This window comes from Ambystoma mexicanum, chromosome 7q (genome assembly GCF_040938575.1).
Source record: "Ambystoma mexicanum isolate Mex_15411 chromosome 7q, UKY_AmexF1_1, whole genome shotgun sequence".
In the NCBI taxonomy this organism is placed as follows: Eukaryota; Metazoa; Chordata; class Amphibia; order Caudata; family Ambystomatidae; genus Ambystoma; species Ambystoma mexicanum.
This window is the reverse complement of record NC_090941.1, coordinates 1,044,068,064-1,044,090,902: the sequence shown is the minus strand read 5'-3', so window position 1 is coordinate 1,044,090,902 and position 22,839 is coordinate 1,044,068,064. Positions and strand designations below refer to the sequence as shown.

Genomic DNA, 22,839 nt, shown 5'->3' with positions numbered 1-22,839 from the left:
CTCTGTTATTCCTATTCTAAAGAAACCTTCTGCTGATCCATCACTAACCTCTAATTTACACCCTATTTCTCTACTATCCTATCTTTCTAAACTACGTGAGTGCACTGTTTACTCTCAAGTTTCTACTTTTCTTTCTGATAATGCTGTTCTTCCTTGCTTTCAATCTGGATTCCACACTTTTCCTTCTACTGAAATGGCTCTTCTCTCTGTTTTTGATTACTTTCTTTCTGTTTGTTATTCCAATTCTTCCTTCCTTATTGTGCTTGATATTTCTGCTGATTTTGATACTGTTGGTAATTCCCTTCTACTTGCTTCTTTGTCTTCTCTTCGTTTCTCTGGTTCAGTTCTCTCCTGGTTCAGGTCCTTTCTCTCTCAGTTAACTTTGCCAGTTTACTGGGCAGGGTCTTCCTCTGCCACACTTCTACTTAACTATGACGTCCCTCGAAGTTCTGGTCTTGGTCTTTTCTATTTCTCTTTACACCTCTCCTTTAGCTGGTATTATCTCTTCCTCAGGTCTTACCCATCACTTCTATGAGGATGTGACTCAGGTGTTCATGTCCTTCTCATCTTTTTCTTCCGATATTCACAGCAAACATTCTGCTTGTCTCTTGGCTATTCAATCGTGGATGCCGGCTCACTTTTTGGGTCTCGACACTAATAACACTGAATTACTATTCTTTCCTGCTAGCACAATCACCTCTCTCCTCACTCCCTGCTTTATATCATTTCCTCCTTCTAAACTATTTCCTCAAATGCACGTAATCTTGGACTTAACTTGAACTCTGATCTCTCATTTAAATATCACATTTCTCTATCTTCACAAGCTTGCCGTTTTCATCTATATGATACCAGCAAAACAAAAGAGGTGATGGTTGGAAGGTTTAGAATGAATCTTAACCTCTGGCATTGCTCTGGGCAACCCTCCAGACCATCGTTCTTCGCCTGCCAAGCCATTACAAAAGGGGAAAGACCATATTCAAATCAGGCTTGGTCCCACCCCCAAAGGGGTAGTCCAGCCCGAACTGCTAGGTCACATCCCTTTTGCACGAGACCACAAGCATCCCCAGACATGTTTCAACCTTGTTGGGCTTCATCAGTGAGGAGTAGCTTGGGTCTCTAGGCCCAGCAGGCACGGGACCCACGTCTGAGCATACCCATCCCACTCGGGGTGACAAAAGCAAAACAAAAGAGGTGATGGTTGGAAAGTTTAGAATGAATCTTAACCTCTGGCATTGGGTCTGGGTCCCTTGCTCGCTGCGCCACAGGGAACCAGGCTGCACCTCACTGAGGAGGTCCAAAAAGGCCGAAACATATCTGGGGTTGCTTGGTTTTCTGTGCAGAGGGGACCTGGCCTAGCAGTTCGGGCTGGGCTGCTACCTTCGGTGGCGGCAGCTGGTGACTGATTTGCACATGGCTGGTCCCCTTTTGCAATGGCGCAGACGGGCTAAAAAACGGTGGTGTGGAAGCTTGCCCAGAGCAATTGCCAGTGGTTTAGATTCATTCAAAACCTTCCACCCATCACTTTTGTGGTCAATCTATACGATACATCCTGCTCATGCTTGACTTTTGAAGCCATCAAACTCCTGATTTCTTTGCTAATTTGTTCTTGTCTTTTCTACTGCTCCTCTGCGCTTTTTTGGTGGTCTCCCTCTTACTCATCTAACTCCTCTTAAATCTGTCTTTAACCCTTCTATTCACCAACTGTGTCTTCTACCACCCCCTGTGACTCTATGTCTTCTTCTGTTAAGTCTTCGACTGGCTTTCATTCCAGTCTCACATTGAATCTAATTTCTTGTCTCGTGTCTTTAAATCTCTCCATGGATTGGTTCCTGATTACCTTTCTTCGCTAGTTTCATACGATACCCCTTCTCGCTCGCTTCGTTCTTGATCCCAATTTCTTCTTGCTGTCCCTCATCCTCCTTGTGCTCAGTCGTGTTTTCGCTCATTCTCCCTGCTGGCTCCCTTGCACCGCAATGTTCTTAAACCTTTCTCTTTGTCCTATCTCTGTTTATTCTATATTTAGTGAGTCTTTGAAATCTTATTTACTTCAGTACGGTTAATTTAACGTTATGTTTTTCTAATTTTCATTTATTGTTCCGTTTTTGATCACATGTACAGTGCTTTGGATTAAAGTGCTATAAAAAGACAAATAAAATAAAAGAAAAAATACAAATTAGGTCAAAATGGAGTGTGCAGGCATTTAGAGTGTGGTACATGACTCAAACGAAGTTAGCAAGTATGAAGGCATTAACAGTATACGTGGCTACCTTAAGCACGAGAAGAGAACAGAGATGCATTAATTTCATCTAGCGCACGCTGGGAAAGCCTCACCCTATGTTGCAGGGGGCCACATCAGCTGCACAGGCATGGGCAAATAAAATTACATATTTACGCCGCAGATGGTTCAGCAGTTCAAGTGAAGTACGTGATTCAGATGCGTTTTGTGGGTAAAACAGCTTTTAAAAAAGAAATCTCTAGCTAGGTTCACGTTAAGCAAGAGATTACATGCTTATGTTACAGGTAGACCAAAAGTTACATTGAAGTACATAGGCAGTGATGCATTAGTTTCTCCAAGCACGGAGAGACTGAGCCCATATTGCATTGGGTTAAATCAGCTGTGAGGGCGTGGGCAGATAGTATTGCATCCATATGTTGCAGAGGCTTTTGTGACATGCTTGCGGGATTGCGAGATACAAAAGGTAGAAGTTTAAATAGAAACGTTCATAAGAGGCTGAACGAGTTACAGGTTAGGCAAAAAACTAACCGGCAACGATAAAAGGTGGGTTACAGATAATGTACACACTTAGCAGAGGCCAAAGAGTCTGAATCAGTGTGTTTCAGAATAGTAGCAAAGAGTAAAATCAGGAGGATTCACAAAATATTACGGTGTCAGATGTGCAGTAGGGCGAAAGGAGATGTGGCATACTGGCAAAGCCGCACCCAGTGTAAGTGGGGGCTACATCAGCTATGCACAGTGTAAGGACAGGATAATATTAAAGCTTTTTGCAGTTGCAAGTCTACTTTTAATCCACTTTAGGCTTATAAGAGAACATGAAGGCAGAGATCACGGTAAGTGACTTGGGAGCTGCAGAGGGAATGTTGACAGATTTGCTAAAGACCCTCTGGTCTTTCACAGGAAGATGGAGCAGAGCAGGAATATGAGTCTAACAATAAATGTGTCGAAGTAGAGGATTTAGTGGCAATGAATACTCTTACCTGCCAGGAGCAAAACAGATGGCAGCGAAGAACCCGTCAGGATGGAGGCTCCAATGGCAGGGGGATGCAACAGAATGGTCACTGAGCCTCTTTTGGCCCAGACACGGCAAGACAGGGATGAATGGCCCTAGGTCGGGGGCAATGTCAGGGCCAGCTCGGCCAGTCCCCATGAGTTGAGGATGCAGGGAACCAATGGGTGATCCTCTTTCACAGAGGTGCTGCCAGGCTAGGAAGCCTATATTGCAATGCCTGTATTGCATCATTATCTCACAGTGGACACTCACCTCCAATATTATTTCCCCCTCATTGTCTTTATTCTCAAAAATGTCCTCATCTGAAACGTCTTTCAATGGTAAAGTAGGATCAATACACACAATTGTACGTCACGCCCTATTATCAGAATCCACTGCTAATAACACAATCCTGTCCTTTGACACTAGAACTCCTTCTATGTCAAGCATGATAATAGTTCCTGCAGCTATTTCTTGAGGTTGGGCTGGCCTAAACAGAAATACAGAAGGTACTCACTGGTATGTATTAGCTACCTGTGGCACTGCACTCATGTTGTATTGTAATACCATATATTAAGAAATCAGGGCCTCTTACTACTGAATCAATGCCCAATGCATGTAAGGTCAACATTACCATCACCGTACATGTACCAGGCGTCAAAACACACTACGTCTCTTTCAGTGAATGAAATGGTCATGTTGAGCTTACTCAAGATATCCCTGTCTAACAAATTGATCGGGTTGTGGTAGAGTAAAACAGTGGGGTCCACCCCTCTCTACCCCTACCTTAATGGGTAGTTAGTTTTTTGTGTATGTAACTGACTGAACTGCCCCAGAGAAGCACTGCATATCCATTATCTCATCTGACGAAGAGAATCCTCCCTCAGAAATGCATTATTTGGTTGTACCCATGTCCACCATAAAAATAAATGGTTTGTTGAAGGAGTCAGGAGAGACGAGGAGAAAGGAGTGAGGGGAGGCATGGTTTCATAAAGATGGTCAGACTAAGGAGGAAAGAGCATTACAAGGGATTTTTGGAGGAAGAGCTTAGGAAAAGTTTAAGAGATGGATGGCGTATCAGGTAATAATGTTGCCATGAAAGAAGTCATCAGGTTGGTGACTTTTAAAAAAAATGCATTAAGGATGCACCCTCCAGGCTATCAAACACTTTCCCCAAATATTCTAGGATTAGAGGTAACAATATATAATGATACCCCTCCTAGAATAATTGGGGAAATAATTGATGGAGTTGGGAGAAAGATGGCTGAATGGAGAGAGAACGTAATCCATAAGGTTTGAGGAACATGAAATCTAGAGTAGAAAGAAGACTTAGAGAGTATGTGCACAAGAAGACTAAGCAGATTGAAAGGGGGAATATTTAAGAGGTCTGGGAAAGGACCAAAGGTGAGATCGAAGATTATCTTCAGCTAGCTGGTGGAGGAGGGACAGAGAAAGAGGGTTGAGGTAAATGCAAGAAAGAACTGACTCAGAGGGAAGCTAACTAGAAGGAGCAGGAGATCTTACAGACTAACCAGGGTGAGCCTTGGAATTATGGTAGTTCGAGAATGTGATGAAAGGTCAAGGAGTTCTAGGGGGTTGAATGAGAGGAAAGGGAGTCCAGGAGAGTTACCCTTGGGTACGAGACCATTCCGCCTGTTAAGGAGGAGGGTGAGGATGGATTTGGTGGGAACAGGCCAATAATTCAGACACTAAGCCTATAGATAAACTAATCCCAACAGCGACGCTGAGACACCTGTGGAAAGGCACTCCTCCTGCATTGAGGATGAGCAGTAAATCATCGGAATCTAAAGAGCCAGGGCACATGAAAGGAAGGCTGGGGATACTTAAAACCTCCAGGACTGTGAGTCGCTCTGAATTGATCTCTGGGCCAGGAACCCGTACATCATTTTGCCAACTCAAGACCCAATCCTTACAATAGTGGAAAAGTCATCTTGTTGTTTTTGACTTTTTAAATTGAAATTTTCAAATTTCAAACTATCCCAAATACACCCTTGTTTAATTACAATACTCCTTGTTTGACTTGTGTTGATCATACCCATCTTTCTGACAATGCATATTGGCACGTATACAAGACCTGTTGCATGCGCAGGTCTAAGTGTCTGGTGTTTTGCAACACGTTCTAGTGTATATGCTTTGCTAAAGAAAATAAGACTAGAAAGGGGTACCTAACATGTTTGCCCACATCATTTGCATGTATAAAGTGTTTACATGGGAAGACAGCATACAGTAAGATCCTTGATTCCCTATCTCCTCATAGGTAATACAAATATAAGTCACTGTAATGTTCTTTTGGAAGCGCCAGTCAACTCCTTGCATAGATGTGTTCAACCACAGCTGCATGCTGGACATTTGATTTCCTTATTACTTCCAGGAACAGGTGTTTATGCAGTGCATTCCGAATCTGCTTGGTTTTCATGCTGTAAATAATCGGGTTCACAGCTGGTGGGATACCAAGGTAGGCAAGACCCATGAGCACGGGCAGAAGAGGTGATGCCTTCTGTGCATACCTGTGCGCCACAGTCAGTCCAATCAGTGGGATGTAAAATACCAGCACAGCACAGATGTGTGACACACAGGTGCTGAATGCCCTGAGACATTCTTCCTTGGATGCAATGCTTAAGACAGTCTTCAGAATCATGAGATAAGAACATAGGATACATATTGAATCTACCAGGAATGTGCACAGGACCAACACTAGACCATACGTGCTATTGATAGTTGTGTCCGCGCAGGCAAGCTTCATAACATCAGGGTGGAAACAGAAAGCATGGTAGAGCTTATGGTTATCACAATACGGAAGCCTTTTCAGCAGAAAAGGAATTGGGAAGTGGATACACAAACCTCTGGTTAGAGCCGCAAGTCCTATCTTGGCTATTAATGGTTGCAAAATGGAAGCATACCTAAGGGGGTTACAGATGGCAATATAGCGGTCAAAGGCCATGGCCACCAAAATGGCAGACCCTGTGGAGGACAGTGAATGAATAATGAACATCTGAGTCAGGCAGGCATAGAAATTAATATTTCTGAAGCCAAACAAGAGAACACTCATCATTGAAGGCAGTGTAGACAGTGTCGTACCCAGGTCAGCTGTTGCAAGCATTGAGAGGAAAATATACATGGGATCCCCAAGATGGCTGTACGTCTTTATAATGATTAAAATGAGGCTGTTCCCAAGAATTGAGAGAAAATATAATGTAAAAAGCGGAAATGCCATCCATGTATTGGTGGCACCTGTCTCAAAAAATCCCATTAGGATGAACGAAGGAAGGCTTGAGTTGTTCATTTCAATTGATGACATGGCAGACTCCAAACACGAATGACAACATTCCTCTCATATGACCTATAAAACAAAATTATAAAAGGGAAATCTTAGAACATTTATACTTGATTTTTTTTAAAGAATATTCATTTTTTGCAATGATGTATGAGGACAGCACTTCATTGTAATGCAGTAGACCCCTCACAAACTCACTTTGATTTTACATAAAGGTGCCCATGATAGCATTCACGGGTCGGAATATAATTGTCATCTGGTCTTGACATCATCACTGAAATTGCTGAGCCCGTCCCATAGTCAAATGATATAGCAACACAAGAATTAAAGAAGGGGAAGGTGGTGACGGATACCCATACCTTTATCCATATGGTTTGCTGAAAGGTCTTGGAAACGTATGAATATAGTGTAAAACCTATTAAATATAGAAGAAGCCCATGAGAGCAAATAGAGGAAATCTAATCATATAAGTGGGAACTCACTCAGCTTAATATAACACATGCATATACAGACTCACTGAGTGGGTTACTATTTATATGATAATATGTGTTATCTTTGCGCTATGGGCTACAGCAATGTCCGAAGCAACAGAATCATTGATCTATACACCTGATGGATTAATCCATGTGGGGCAGCTATTGTGCAGAATGTATTCAAAGCTCTTGAATAGTAAAAAGGTAAAAGAGTCTATTACACTTATCCTTTTCAATAGGAGACAAAAATGAACATAACGTAATTCCATAAGGTGCATGAGAGGTCTGAAATACAAAACCAGACACACCTATAATCTTATTTTCCATAACCTGCAAGTTGGTTGGAGTTGGACTTTGTAGGTTTTGCTCAGAGTGAAGTAACCAATGGTATTGCAGGCAAGCAAGAATTTTGTTGTTATAGGCTACGGGCCAATATAATCATGCCACAGCAAATATACCATGAGTTGGTTCAGGGAATTTACCAGGCTGTTTAAGAAGTAAGCCAAGGGTAAGAAAGAACAGGGGTGGAAGATAGAGAGAGAAAGGAAAAGAGAGAGGGTGAGAGAGGGGAGAACGGAAAAGAGAGGCACAGAGAGAGATAGAGATAATGAGAGAGAGAGAGAGAGAGAGAGAGACAGAGAGAGAGGGGGGAGAGAGAGAGAGAGAGCGAGAGAGAGAGAAATACAAGATTTAGAAACAACACCAGCACCTGGGGATAGAGAAACCGTTAATGAAAACCCACGAGCAAGATTGGGACAGTACAGAGGGAGAAACACTACATAGAAGCTGGTCCAGAATTCTCTTCCCAGCATCTGAATGAGTCATAGCCATGCTGTACCCTGTCTATACCTGGAAAGAGCCCTGCAGAAGATCAGGGGAAAGAAACGCCGGTCTAGCAACAGGAACAGCCCCTAGTCTGTCTTTATTTCAAAAGGTAAATAAACAGGTAACCTGCTAGGGTATTTAAATGGTATATCCTTTAAAACCTAGCTAGACTGTGGGGAAGGGAGTAGTCACATCTCTATGTTCATCTTAGATGGTCTGTGAGGTGTATTCACATCTCTAGTTTAAAATGAATAACTAGATATTGTAAAATCAAGTGTCAAACTGGAACTGAAATCTGCATATGCATCTGATAGCTCTGATTGACAGCTGTAGTACAAGGAATGATGCCTGCAGGGAATGTAGTCAAATTAAAGTCCCTAATTAGCACAAATTCCATAGTCAGGCTCGGACTGGCTTGTAGGGCAATAGGCACATGGCTGAACCAAAAACACAAAATACCTTTGTGGGACAGATTTTTGAGTCAAAGTGGGGCACCTTTTTGGCCAATGTGGGCCCTATGCAGCTAATAGATTTGGCCAGTGTTACTGAATAAATATTATTTTCAAATGCACAATTTGCATCACATTTTATCAAAAACCTCCCCCTTGGGTGCTATTCAAACAGCGTCACAAAAGGAATGAATTCACATTTGCAACGGTGGGGCCACAGCCCGACCCTGTCCATAGTGTGTAGATTGCTGAGGGGAGAGCCCTGTGTATGAGGTATACAATCAATGGGAGTCTTCATTTAAATCAGGTTCTAATTCCACTAGGTCCAGCCTTTCAATTACTCTTATTATCTGGAAGCATAATGGAAATAAAGGCACTTTCACCAAAAGTAAACTTTACAACCCAAAGACTTCTGATTTACAGACATGTACACATTGTCAGTGTTTTGCCAAAATGTTAATTGCATTATCAATTTATTGAGGGCAGAATCATGTAAATGTTTTTGTAAATGTTGCAACACAACATATGATTTAGTAAAATGATTTCAAACACTGAATGTGCCTTAAATAGTGCACATACATTTCTGAAATGTCAATGTTGTAAACAGAAATACACAGTGCATTCAATGCCCAGTGTGGCAAAGAAGCCAGAAGCACATGTTCATAAGAGAGAGAAGTCGTGCCAGAAGCACATGTTCATAAGAGAGAGAAGTCGTGCCAGAAGCACATGTTCATAAGAGAGAGAAGTCGTGCCAGAAGCACATGTTCATAAGAGAGAGAAGTCGTGCCAGAAGCACATAAGAGAGAGAAGTCGTGCCAGAAGCACATGTTCATAAGAGAGAGAAGTCGTGCCAGAAGCACATGTTCATAAGAGAGAGAAGTCGTGCCAGCAGCACATAAGAGAGAGAAGTCGTGCCAGAAGCACATGTTCATAAGAGAGAGAAGTCGTGCCAGAAGCACATAAGAGAGAGAAGTCGTGCCAGAAGCACATGTTCATAAGAGAGAGAAGTCGTGCCAGAAGCACATGTTCATAAGAGAGAGAAGTCGTGCCAGAAGCACATGTTCATAAGAGAGAGAAGTCGTACACACAATCATTTGAAGCCTTGTTTATTTAACCGTGGTGGGGAAGCTTAAATGTCTATATTAGCAAACAGATAACATGGTTCAGTTCCCAGCTGCTGAGTTAACATTGTGTCATTTTCACGTTAGCTGTAGAAATATGAAATATGTATGCATCCATTATGCTGATTACCTATGCAGAAGCAGACCCAAAAATGTTGTCAGAGAAGAGCAATTCTAAGTAAAGGGGAATTGCATTATGATTCTAAATCGTTTCTAAACATCTGTGAAATCTAATGTGGCAGCCCACTTTCTTAGGAAATGCACATGCTTTGCAAAGTCAGGTCCTAGCTTCAACGCAAGAGATATGGGCCTGTTTGTCAATTTCACGGGTCTAGGCAGTCATTCACTTTTATGACAGGACCAAAGAGTATACTTTTATAAACATTGCTGACATGCCCAGTGTCTGGCTCAGCGGACTAAGGCATCCGCTACAGGGACCTGTGTTTGACCTCACGGTGCAGGTTCGAATCCCAGCAGATTCGCTCAGCCTTTCATTCTTCTGAGGTCGATGAAACGAGTACCATTAAGTTCGGTAATAAAAAAAAACACATCTGTTATTAGTGCCAAGGTGCCCATGTGGGGGTGAACATGTGCTTTACAAATACACATGTTATGTTGAATGGTGTTTAAGTCTACGTTCTAAGCAACAAGTAAAACATTGATTACATATTTGGTGGTGATACAGCACCATAGGGTCTGAGACAAGATTAGGTTGTCTTTCGATGAGCTGAAAGAAGGGCCAGGTAACGGAATGGATAGCAGAGAGATGAGCAAAGACGCACGAGGAGCAAAGATATCGGCACCATATTTGGGTTGAGACGCCGTTAGGCAAGAATTCTTAGTATGATATGTTAGGTTATTTATAACGCACCTGATACCCAGAGCTTTCTAACCACGGACCTGGGGATCGAACCTGTGTTGCTCTCTGTTGTCTTGCTTCCAAGGTGAGAAAGTTGCCCCTGATTCTAGGTGGTGTTTCCCCTGCTGTGTTCTCTCAAATCTGGTTGTGCTCTTTTAAGACTAGGCACATTTTCTCCTGTTGTGTTCTTTTAAATTCGATGTACTTTTTCGAAATACTGTGAGTTTGAGTGCAGGTGCAGTATCCACTGCTGTGTTCTTTTGATTCTAGGTGCATTTCATCCTACTGTGCTCTCGTGAATCCTATGTACTTTTTCCAAATACTGTGAGTGTGATTGTAGGTTCAGTTTCCCATGCAGTGTCTTTAAAACTAGCTACATGTTCCCCCTGCTCCTTTGTTAATCTAGGTGCACTCTCCCCACCTACGTGAGCTTGAATCCGGGTGCATTTTTCACAAACAATAGATTCCATGTATCACACTGCCCAAATAGGCACTCCAGAATGCCTATCCCATTACTCTCTCTTCAGAAAGGCCCTCCCTCCATCAAACACTTAGATCACTGGCTCTCCAGCGTCCTGAGCCCCCTCACTCCAACAAAACGGACCTCGCAAAGACCATACCCCACCCCCAGATGGTACACCACCCACCTCAAATCTATCAAAACTCCCAAGCACTGAGTGAAGCAGACATGGAGAACCAACCCCACCCCCAAAACAAGTCCACCCTTGCAATAATGACAAGGGCATAGCAGTCAGAAACTAGAAAAGCCCAAAACAACTTCTATGGGAACAGAATCAGTCCGTTTAGGATGACTAAAAAAGAGCAGCAGATGCGGAAGGATGCACAGTGCTCATCCTTCTTGACCTTTTCGGACGCCTTTGATGCCATTGACCACACCATACTCCTAGACAGGCTACACTCCATAGGACACTGCTCTTACATGGATCTCCTCCTTCATCTCAAATCGCTCATCCCCCTTTCACCTTGTAAGAGGATTCAATTCAACACTACAGCTAAGTCAACGCCTAGTCTATAATACTGAATGAAAACCCTTATTGATATATCTTTAGGTCCAGTTCATGCGTTCTGGATGACTACCCTTGTATAACACCCCTCTCTTGGAATCCCCCTGACCCCACTGAGCCAAGAAGTAGTTCTGTTTTGCAAGTTTAAAAGGTTTATTTGATAAATTAAACAATATATATTATATCACGCTTTATAATAAATTAATAATTGAATAGCACACTTAATCTGATATGATAAAGATCAACAACGGAGAATCTGGCACTCGCACACTTCTTATAATCACTAATGAGTTGACATGAAATGGATAAGGTAGCACACTGGTAAATAGGAACAAAAGTATAATGTGGTAGAGGATGCTTTATGTAAGCTCAGGTGGATGCAATATTCAATGAATGCAGTACAGAAAATACGCAATATGATTTCAACCAAACAATGTAATCACTTTTCTCTGGCTACTCCCCTCCCCCCCTTGATGCAAGGCAAGGAAATGGAAGGAAAACACACAGTTCTCAGAAATGCAATCAACTGTAATTCAGTTCAATCCAGCAAGCTTAAACAGAAGTTTGAAAACACAGGCAAATGCTTTGATAGGTGCTAGCAATGAATGAGAAATATGCTGGAAACGCTTTTAATTCCCTTTCAGAGGTTCAGGATGAGTGGTATCTAGTTAATATTAGTCCAGGCTCACACTAGCAATGATGCAGGGATAGTTAGCAGGTTAAACGAATTTCTGGCAAATGGAAAAGCAAAACTGCTGTCTTTTTACACGTGAAGAAATTTGCAAATCGCGGCAAAATTCGCGGATGCGTGTTCCGCGATTGCGGTAAAACTATAAGGGGTAGGAATGCGGTTCTAGGTGCAATTCAAAGCTAAGATTCTAAGCTATCAGATAAAAGTTACTGCAAGTCTCTAGCCCAAACGGTCGCGGAGATATGAGTAATTTAATAAAGGTCGTTTTTGGGTTTGCAAATTTCAAAAGCTCAAAATGACAAGTGCAGCTTGCAACTAGAAATGACAGGTGACAGCTAGGAGGCAGTTCTACTTAGGTTAAATAGATTGAATTAGATGAATTTAACTAAGAGATGTGTTCTGAGTTTTGCTAAGTACTCACAAGAGATTTTGAACAGGAAAGCGACTTGGTCACGATCTGGTCAACAGTCTGGTCAGGTCTTTCCGGGTTCTGCTCACAGCGCCTGGTCTGGTCTCTGCTAGGCACAGCACTGCTTTCTCTCTGGTCTGGTCTCTGCTAGGCACAGCACTGCTTTCTCTCTGGTCTGGTCTCTGCTCTGGATAGATTGAAGTCTCTAGTTTGGCTTTCTGGAGTTTGATGGAGGTAAGTATGGATTTTTCCGGCAGGGCTTCCAGCGGCAGATGAAATTGAATGTCTCTATGTGTCCTGACTCTCTGCTTTTATCTGTTTCTTGAGAATGGGTGTGTGTGTTGCATCACTAGACTTGCCCCTCTCATTCGTCATTGGTCAGGCTTCCATTCCTCCGCTTGATTGGCAAACTGAACTGTGAGTCAGATTGATGTCATTTTATGATCTCTTGAAACAACCTCCCTTGTCATCTGTGCACCCAAATATATATATGATCAAAATCCATACTTCAGAGTTACACAGTTGTTTGAAATTACATATACATGGTGTGGCTGAATTTAGCCATGTCTATGTCCAAATCTGCTCATTCTCGGAGCTTGCATTCAAAGAGTGTACATAATTGACTTTTTAACTGCTTTTTCAATTTCCGACATGGACCCAACTTTACATACATGTGTGCAGGGGGTAGGGACATTAACTGATGAAGTTTCAGATTTTTAACATGCAGACATTTAGAGTAATATCCACTTTTCCGCTAAAACCCCCCTGAACATACCACCGGTTCCTACCACGTCTTAAACTGTGGGCAGAAAAATCACAAGAATTATGGTATCATTTGTAAAATTTTCACATGTCCGCTCTATGAGTTATTCATCTTTTTAAAGTTATGTTCTGGCTCCAAAGGGGTGTGGTTTACCCTCAGCACAAGGTTGAATTTCTGGTTCTTTCCAGTTCTGCCAAGCCAGCTTGCTCTCACAGGCAGTGCTCCTCCCAGCTCCTGCCAAGAGGAAGCTACAATTTACGACTGCGGTAATAAAAACCTTTGCCTGAGTGAAGAGGGCTTTGTTCACTCTCTTGCAGAGCACAGATAATTCAATTATCAGATAGATGGCATATCCTTAGCTTGGGCAGCAAAAGGAAGGTTGGCCTGGGAACACAGTGGTGACTCAAGTTTCACTGCTGATGGGGGTAGTTGCCAGGCAGAATCAAGTTCCTTAAGCCAGACCTTCAGCTAACTGGCAGGTTTTTTGTTGCTTTTTAACTTAACTTGCAATTTTACACATGCAGCTAGAATGCTGATTCTAAGTGCAAAACTATGACATTTCAACAGTTACAAAGGCATGTGACACCCAACATAGGTCACTCATTTAATCTAAACATTTTCGATTTTAGTGTCTTTAAATCCAGTTGCAGTTAGGCTTAAGCTGCTGACTCCATAGCATTTTTGTTATAAGCATTGTTTTTGGGCTCTTCATTTCCCAGATTTTGTAGGCACACAAAACTCCATTCTGCCAAATGTCTGCTGGTGTTCAGTAAATATTTTGCACATATTGCAATGTTTGAAAATAGGCATTTTGACTTGCCTTCAGGGAAACAGAGTGGTTTTAAAACGCCGGCTTTTGGATAGTGGTGAGTACTGGTACTGCACCCATTTTTGGGATTTAAGAAATGAATTCCCCACAATTCTAGGTTGCATTTGGCAATCAGCATTGCCATTCCCAATGGTTTCAGACTACTGTGCGGGTAGTCCAATGGTGGTTTTAAAGCGCTTTGAAGCTAACCGGCGCTACTGTTTTTCCTTTGGCAACCCATTTCCCTCATGGCAACCCGGCCTTTCATTCTCGCACTGGTGGGTGGCAAGTGAGGCAACCATTTTGGTGGGCGCACAAACTGCGCAGCTTTCCTGGATTTCGGCGCACATGTGGGTTTTCCGCCATCTTGAATTTCCTAAGCCCACAGCACCAAATGTTGTAGCAGGATAGCTTAAACGTGGGTCAGGACACCCAACAAGTCCCCCCCACGCGACTGCACTTTGAATTTGAGTCGATGGGGAGTCGCGTGCACAAGGGTTTTGACCCATGCACCGGTCTGTCCGCATAATCTTCTTCCTCTTCTGTAGATGGCACAGTTCAGCATCTTCTTCTCCATCCGGTACTGATCGATCGGTTCTCCTCGCCGGTCCTGATGGGAGTATTGGGCGGTCCACTGGGCCCATTGGATCTCCGTTCCCGGTCTCCGGATCGTCCTTCTTGGTCATCCTTCATGGTTTCATCTCTCCTAGGATGATAAAGGAAGAGCGGCAATATCTACTCATAGACGATTTTTTTTTCCACCACTGTTGAGATAGTGGGCCAGCATATGCATTTCATCGTAACGAAATATTACATTCTTATTTTGAAAAAAAAAAAAAAAAAAAAAAAAACAGCATCACTAGAGACAGTTTCATGTAAATCACAATATTTTAGAGACTAGATGTGGTAGGTTTTATGATTGGAACTGAATTAGTCTGATACAGTACCCGCTAGGATTCCAGAGGATTCCTCCAGTTGTTGCAGAGTGTGCCTGGGATGGCAACATTTCAACTGGTTTATGTGGACCCACTTGTCTTCCCCCGCTGCCAAAGGACCTTTGGGGATGTGGATTTTGTAGGCCACAGGGGAGATTTTGTCGATGATCTCAAAGGGTCCTTTCCATGTAGGCAAAAATTTGCGCTGCTTGGCCTGGTTCCTTTGGAAGTTGTATAGATAGACCCGGTCTCCCACCTGATATTCCTTCCTGGAAGTTTTCAGGTCATAATGGGTCTTCATGCTATCAGTCGATCTTTCTAGATTCCGCTGAGCATAAGCAAAAGCATGTTGGAGGTGTTTCCTTAAATTCTCTACATACCCATGAGTAGTGGAGGCATTTATCAGTGTCTGCTCTTGGGTCCTATAGAGCAAATGCTGAGGAAGCACCATCTTGCGCCCAGTCATCAACTCAAATGGTGACATTTTGGTTGCAGATGAAGGGGTAGATCTGATGGCCATTAGGACCAGAGGTAATCGGATATCCCAACTTGGCCCAGAATCTGCCACAAACTTCTTTAATATGCTCACGATTGTCCGGTTATATCTCTCTACTGCCCCAGAAGAAGCTGGTCTATAAGCAATATGCAGCTTTCTCTTGACCCCCAGTATCTCCCACATCTTTGTCATTACTTCACTGGTGAAGTGGCTACCTCTGTCTGACTCAATCCTTTGAGGTAGACCAAAACGGGAAAAGATGTGGTTAATCATCAAGGCAGCTGCAGTTTCTGCCTTGCAATTTGGGGCTGGGAGACATTCCACCCACTTGGTAAACAAGCATGTCACAGTCAACATGTACTTATTCCCCCTAGCCGAGCGAATCACAGGGCCTACAAAGTCGATTTGTAAATCTGACCATGGCAGGGTCATTCCCCTCTTTTGTAAAGGCGCCCGGTGCGTGAGGGATGATGGCTGAAATTGTGCACACACAAGACACCCCTTCAAGTATTGGTCGAGGTCCTGCCCCATGTGTGGCCAGTATGCAACCTCTCTTAAGATTTCCAGTGTTGTGTGAAACCCCCTATGACCGGCAGTGGCCGCATCATGGGCGTGACTTAACATCAGGCTTCGGAATGAGGTAGGAACCACCCACTGATCGTGGCCAGCTTTGGATTTCCTTACCAACAAACCGTCTTGGATCCGGAACATTTTGGGACATTTCATCAACACTCTTAGGTCCTCTTTCCCAATGTAATCGGTATCCGTCAGGGGAAAGTTCTCAGGGTCCTCAAGGTGCTGGTAAAATTTACCAATTATTGGATCCCCCTTCTGAGCAGTAATCAAATCAGCATCAGGGGTCTCCTTACTCCATTGTGCAATTGAGAGGTCGTTGTAAGCATTTGTCTGGGACCTAGTGATGGCAGTGACCTGGATTTCCCCCAACAGGGACTCAATCTCAATTAGATCCCCTTGGATGGCCCCGGTTTTGGCCAGCTGATCAGCTAAGTCATTTCCAGTTTTGTCTGGTCCCTCTACTTTGGAATGACCCTTGATCTTCTTCCAATAGATGGTCATCCCATTCGAGGTGACCAGATCATCAATGTTTTGGATCAACTTCCCATGTTTCAAGGGTTTGTTGTTAGCACATACCATGCCTCTGGTCTTCCAATTAACCAGGTGCTCCACGAACCCGTTCCGTACATAATCCGAATCTGTGATTATGACCAGTTCGTGGAGTTGATGCTGGACAGCAGTGAGGATGGCCTGATGCACAGCCATCAATTCTGCCACCTGACTACTTCGGGGACCAATTTTGTATCCAGCGGAGGGTTCTGGGGACTCATTCACCCATGCATTCCCTACGCCGGCCACCAGTTCTTTCTCCCCGTTGTTGTCGACATGGTAAGAGCATCCATCCACATACACAGTGGGCATTCCCTCACACTTGTCTTCTTCAAAGACTTTGTGGGGGGAATTAAGGTATGCCTCCATGTTGTCCTTTATTTTTAGACTTTCGTCCTCGAGACAGTTTTCTCTGGCACAATCATGCAAGTCAGCCAGACCTTGCGCGAGTGGACTCTTCTTGTTTTGGCCATATCTGACCTCCACAGGAAAGCCTTGCATTGACAGAATCCAGGAAGTAATTCGGGAATTACTCACATTTCCGGCCCGGATTCTGTCACTTTGGAGATATTGCAGAGGCTGGTGTGGAGTCTCCACTATGATGTGTTCCCCCTGGATAAACGGGCGGTAATTCTTCAATGCCCACACCGTTGCCAGGAGTGCCTTCTCACAATCGTTGAATTTTTCCTCCACAGAGGATAAAGTTTTGCTCGCATAGGAGATTACTTTATTGACCTTGTCATGCTTTTGGTATAATACTGCCGTCAAGCACGTATTAGAGAACCCTGTCTCCAGGAAGAACTCCTTGTTTCTGACAGGGTAAGCTAGGCAGGGCGCTTGTGAGAGGCTTCTTTTGAGTTGTCTTACTGCCTCGGCTTGTTCTGGACCCCATTCCCACTTGACCCCCCTTCAGGAGATGAATCAGGGGTCTGGTGATCTCTGCGTAGCCCTCAATGAACTTTCTGCTGTAATTAGTCAGTCCAAGGAGGCTTCTTAGTTCCCGCAGAGTTGTGGGGTCTTTCAGTTTCTGAAGTGCTTCCACTTTCTTTTCCTGGGGACAGAGACCCTGAGGAGTAATCTCATGCCCCAAGAAATTAACACGGGTTCTACACCACTGTGCTTTCTGAAAGGAAAGTTTTGCTCCGGCGGCCCTCAACTGTGTCAGAACATAACGGATCTCTGCTATGTGTTCCTCAACAGATGAACTTTTGATGAGGACATCATCTACATAAGCCAGGTTACCCCTTGCACCCAGGTCGGGCATGGCCTTATGTAGGAAAATATTGAACTCATTACCGGAGTTAAGGTATCCGAAGGGAGTCCGGGTCCATGTGTACTGCTGGCCCCCAAAGGTAAAAGCCAGTTTGTATTGGTCCTCCCTACTGACAGGCACGGTCCAGTACCCATTGGTCAGGTCTATTGCAGTGAATACCTGTGACCCCTGGATCTGGGCCAGCCCTTGGTCAATGTAGGGCAGTGGCCATCGGGAAGTATGGACCCGTTTGTTGAGCTCCCTGAGGTCGGCGCAGAGTCTCCACTGGCCGTTTGGCTTCAATATTCCCAGCACCGGATTATTGAAGGTGCTGTGGACTGGACGGATTATTCCCCGGGACTCAAGGTTCTTAATTATTTCAGTAAGGGACTCCATTGATGCGAGAGGCAAGCGATATTGCTTCACAAACACAGGAGTCATGCCAGGGTCCGTGGGGATTGTTGTTGTGTGGATGTCAGTGCGACCACAGTCATATGAGTCTACCGCAAAGAGATCTTGGAAATCCAAGAAAACTTGTTTCAACTTTTGCTTTTGTTCCAGAGTCACACAGGCGTCAGCTAGGTTGACTCTCTCTTCCACCATCTGCCTGAAGCCTGGAAAGACTTCTGGTTTGGCTATCTCCGCGGCCTCCTCCAGCTGGGTGGAGAAGTCCCTGGTCAGAGTGCTGATTTGGACCGGAGGCTTCAGGTGGGAAAGGCAGCCCTCATGTACCTGGAAAATCACCTCATCCCTCCTGAAGTCACACGTCACATCTTCCTTACCATAGGGGCAGGAAGTGTACACCAGGAAGTTCCCCCCAAGCCGGGTAAAAATCCTGTCTGGTGTTGCGTTGTCATCACTGTCACTGTCAAAACAGTCCTTGGGGATGGGTCCTAACAGTTCATTTACAAGATCAATGGAGAAATGTCGGTCATCAACCGCCATTCCAATAATGGTGCCTGCGGCTAGAGTAATACACTTTAAGTCGCTGTTATCCACCTCTATTAGAATGGGGTCATGTTCTATGTTGACTAATGGAGTCGGGTTTACCCCCAACCCTTGCTGTTGGAAAGAAGCATTTAGATGTATGTAAGCATCAGGGTTTTTCAACTCTTGTCCCCTTTTAACTTTCACTTCCAGGGAGAATTGTCGGGTCCTTTCTGGGATGGTGACTTCCTCTTTAACCTGAATTTCAACTGCATAAGGTAGCAATTGAGCTGACCTAAATGCTTTTTCTGGATCATCAAAGCCCATGGGATTATCCGCTAATCGGGACCAAGCTTTGAAGTTTATTAGGTCCAAACTAATGGCAAAGCGATTGAGAATGTCACTGCCTAAGTAAAAGGCGGCAGTGACGTCTCGCACGACCCCACAATTATGGACTATGCTCTTGTTGCCAATGGAGATTTTGAGCATACACCTGCTTGGCAGGAGATGTTTGGAATTAGGTGCTTCCAGGTCCATTTCCCACTTGTCTATCAGTTTGAAGGTGGGAATGGCTGGATCTTTTGGGAGTTGGCGGAACATGGCTTCGCTGATGAAGCTCTTACCGTTGTTCACACACACTCGAGCGAGAACAGAGTTCTTCCCATCATTTAACTGAACAGGGATGAACAACTGCTCTCCAATTTGCTGAATCTCAGCCAGGCTTTGAGCTGATTTCACATCTTTCTGGACTATAGGAGTGGGGGTTTCTGATTGTGGATTAGTATAGAATTTCAGAGTGTTTCCTTCCAGCGTGGAATACCACTTTAGACTGGAAGGAAGGTTGATTTTCAGAAATAGAGAGGACCCCCCATCCCCAGTCTGTTGTCCTACTGCTATTACCGTCACGTCTGGAATTTGGTTGTTCTGGAAGTGAAATTCTACTTGGTCAGATTTTTGTTCAACCATGTGGCATGTGCCGTTTAAACTAACATGGTTGACACTCTGTTTTAATTTTATGGGTCGGCTAGTCTGAGTCCAGAGGACCTTGTTTACGCAATCTATTAGGGGTGACAACCTTCTCAGGAGGTCATTCCCTAGTAAACAAGGGGTGCCCTCTGGGGTCACAACTATGACCGGGTGTTTCAACTTATGTCGCCCGATCTTAATGTCCAAGTCTGCCGTCCCCTCGACGGGAATTTCCTTCCCGTCAAAGTTCTGCAGTTGTCCAGGAAGAGAGGTGAGAGGAATTTGGTAATTCTCTCCCCTTCCTGCATTCAGTTCGTCAAAGGCCCTTCTGGACAGAAGGGTAGCTTGAGATCCAGTGTCCACCAGTGCTGAGATTGTACCATGCCCCTGTACTTGTACCGGGGCATAATATCTTCCCTCCTTCTCCTCAAGGGGGCACAGATAATGTACATTTTTGGACAACTGGTGGGCTAATTTTCTGGTTTTGGACATCGCTAGCGAGGAGATTTGGGCAGAATTCTGTGGAGAGTCTTGGGAATCTGAAAGAAAAAATTTGCAACTGGAGATCAGAGCCATTGTGGGTTCCCCTGGCTCCGTTTCTGGGCCGCCCCCCCCTTTTTGGAGGCAGTCGCCAGGATGGGTTTGAACCAGGGGATTTTCTTGCTGTTGGTTCTGGGATGAGATGGTGGGCGGCGGTAGCTCAGTCTCCACATCTCCCCAGTCTGGATTTGCATCCCTAGGGACCCATTTTTCTTTGGGAGGAGTTCCCCCCTCTCTGAAGGAGAAGATCCTTTTCCCAGGATCCTCTGAGGATCCCTCTCCCTCAAATTGGAAGATCTGTACCTCCTCCTCAAACTGAGTCTGTTTGGGTCTTTTGTTTCTCCTACCCCCCCCTCTGCTCCTTAGGAGGCAGACTTTCAGGGGCAAGAGATTTTGTTTCCGGTTCCTGGGTTTCCAGGGGCTGTTTACAAGTGAGGAAGGAAGCTTCCTCCAAGGCTTTACACCCCCCTTCCCTTTGTGCCTCCTCCCTGGGAACCGGTGATTTATCGGGGTGCTGCCCCCGTCATTGTTCTGGACCACCAGGTCCAGAGTTGGGTGCGTTCTGCGCCGGCATGCTGATCTGAGGGTTCTGCTGTGCCCTCAGTATATGACCCATATCCCGCGCCATGTTTTGAACCTGGCGCTCTAACTGGGAAACCCGCTCAGGCTGATACGGGGCCCTGTTTTCTCCCCTGGGCTGATCCCGGGAAGGGTAGCTGTCCCTCCTCTGGTAGTACCCCTGGTTGGGAAGATTTTGGTACCCCTCCACCCTTGGCCTCCCCTCTCCCGGATTCAGTGGTCTGGGCTCAGGGAATTGAGGAAAGAAGGATGGATGATTTTGGGGTTGGAAGTCGGGTGGATATCTGGGGAAAAAGTTCTGCCCAGGGTTTGGTAAATTTCTGCCCTCCTGTGGGAAGTTTGGAGGGAAGTTCCCTGGGTTAGGTGCTTGGCTGGATCCCCCCCCTTGGGCTGGAGGAGTCCACACATAACCCAGGATGGGTCTGTTACCTTTGTAGCGAGGACTTACATAGTCAGGAGAGCGAGGGACCCCATTTGTGGGGCTGCCTCCCTGGCTCCCTGTCTGCGACTGGCCCGAGGACCTTCTGGGCCTAGCATTATTAGGTGCAGGTAGGTTTTTAGGCCCCCCCATCTCCAAATCCAAAACGGGGGTGACCTTTACCTCTGCCACCTTGGCAGCAGCAGGGGTGCTGTTGGCTTTGGGGTTTTTCTGGGCAATGCTTTTATTTTCTATGGGCTTCTGCACCTCATAGATGCGGGTAGCCTGTTCAATGACCCAGTCTAAAGATCTTTTCTCGTGAAAATCCCTCACGAGCTGGGTCATGATATATTTGGGCAAGGCATGGAAAAACGTGTTTATAAATTCACGGCTATCCGTGCGCACCCTTCTTGTGGTCTGTGCAAAAGCCCGCTTTAACTCCTGCACAAATTCTTGTGGGGCCTGATCCTCCCCACATTGCAAATTGTAGGCTGCCTTGCGAGCCTCTTGAGGATTTCTGTGAACAGAAAAATGTTTCAGGATGGCCGCCTTATAGGTGGACCATCTTAAATGATTTTGGTCCTCCAGCCCCGCAAAGAAACTGGAGTATTCCGGGGAGAAGGTCCACTTTACATATTGAATGCAGCTTTGGCTGTCCTTCAAATGGAAAGTCTCCATCATTTGTTCAAACAACTCTAAGTGCTCCCAAACAGAATACTTAGCGTTCTTATGGTAAGGCGTGATGACGCTCCTGATCGCCTTAATCTGCTTTAAGGGGTCCTTAAGCAAGGCCCTTTTTGCCTTATTGGCCTTTTTGGTTCGGGTAACCCTTGTCCATTCTTCCTCGGACTCAGAGGCACTGCTCCCAGAGGTTCCCGTCTGTTCTTCCAGGTTTTCCCGGATTCTGCGAGCCTGGGAATGGCTGGCAGAATGTGGGGACCTGGTCTCCTGTGTCCTGCGCAGTTCAGAGGAGTCTTCAGATTCCTCCTTGCTGCCAGGATTTGATGGGTACCCCCTCCACTGACCTAACTGGGCAGAGGTTTTCAGGATGCCCTTAATGGGCCTACTCTCCTGGGGTTCCCCACTGAACTGTATTGTACTTGGGTGCCCATACCCGGATGCCCACCCCTCCATTCCTGAGTGGTACTGGCCTATGAGCCCCATACTCTTAGCTGCATAGTAATCTGCCATCCCTGCAGCCCTGTGCTCATGTGCGCCAGGGGACATGGGGGTGGCAGAGTCCAGGGACTGAGAGGTATGAGGGCCTCTGGTACTAGTGCTCCTGAGGTTATGCTCCGGAGTTTCCCTTTCCCAGCGAACCTCATCTCTATCCGCCCCTGCTCCCTGTTGCAATGCAAGAGCCTGCATTTGTGCTTTCAGTTCCTCTGTTAAGGCCTTACTCGACTCTATCAGTCTCTCCTGCATCGCTACCTGTTGTTGGAGCCTATCCTTGTGTTGGCAGAGAGCTTCATTCTCTCTCTGTGTTTCCTGATTGGTCCTGGAGCACTGGGCCAGTCTTTGCTGCAGGAGGGTTACCTCCTGAGCTGTGTCCCTATTGGCCTGCTCCTTTCTTGCTAGAGCATCCTCCACCCTTCTGGTGTGCTCTACCAAGTTTTGGTTTTCTTTTTGGAGGTCACCCAGCCCCTGGTGGGCCAG

The 22,839-nt window shown here is 45.1% G+C and overlaps 1 protein-coding gene across 1 annotated transcript; it reads right to left on the bottom strand.

Moving 5' to 3' along the window:
• Positions 1-5,416: 5,416 nt before the first annotated feature.
• LOC138527954 (olfactory receptor 51G2-like) lies at positions 5,417-6,564 on the bottom strand. Its single transcript, XM_069639350.1, has one exon. The coding sequence runs from the start codon at positions 6,544-6,546 to the stop codon at positions 5,551-5,553; it is 996 nt and encodes a 331-aa protein (XP_069495451.1). The 5' UTR covers positions 6,547-6,564; the 3' UTR covers positions 5,417-5,550.
• Positions 6,565-22,839: the final 16,275 nt, after the last annotated feature.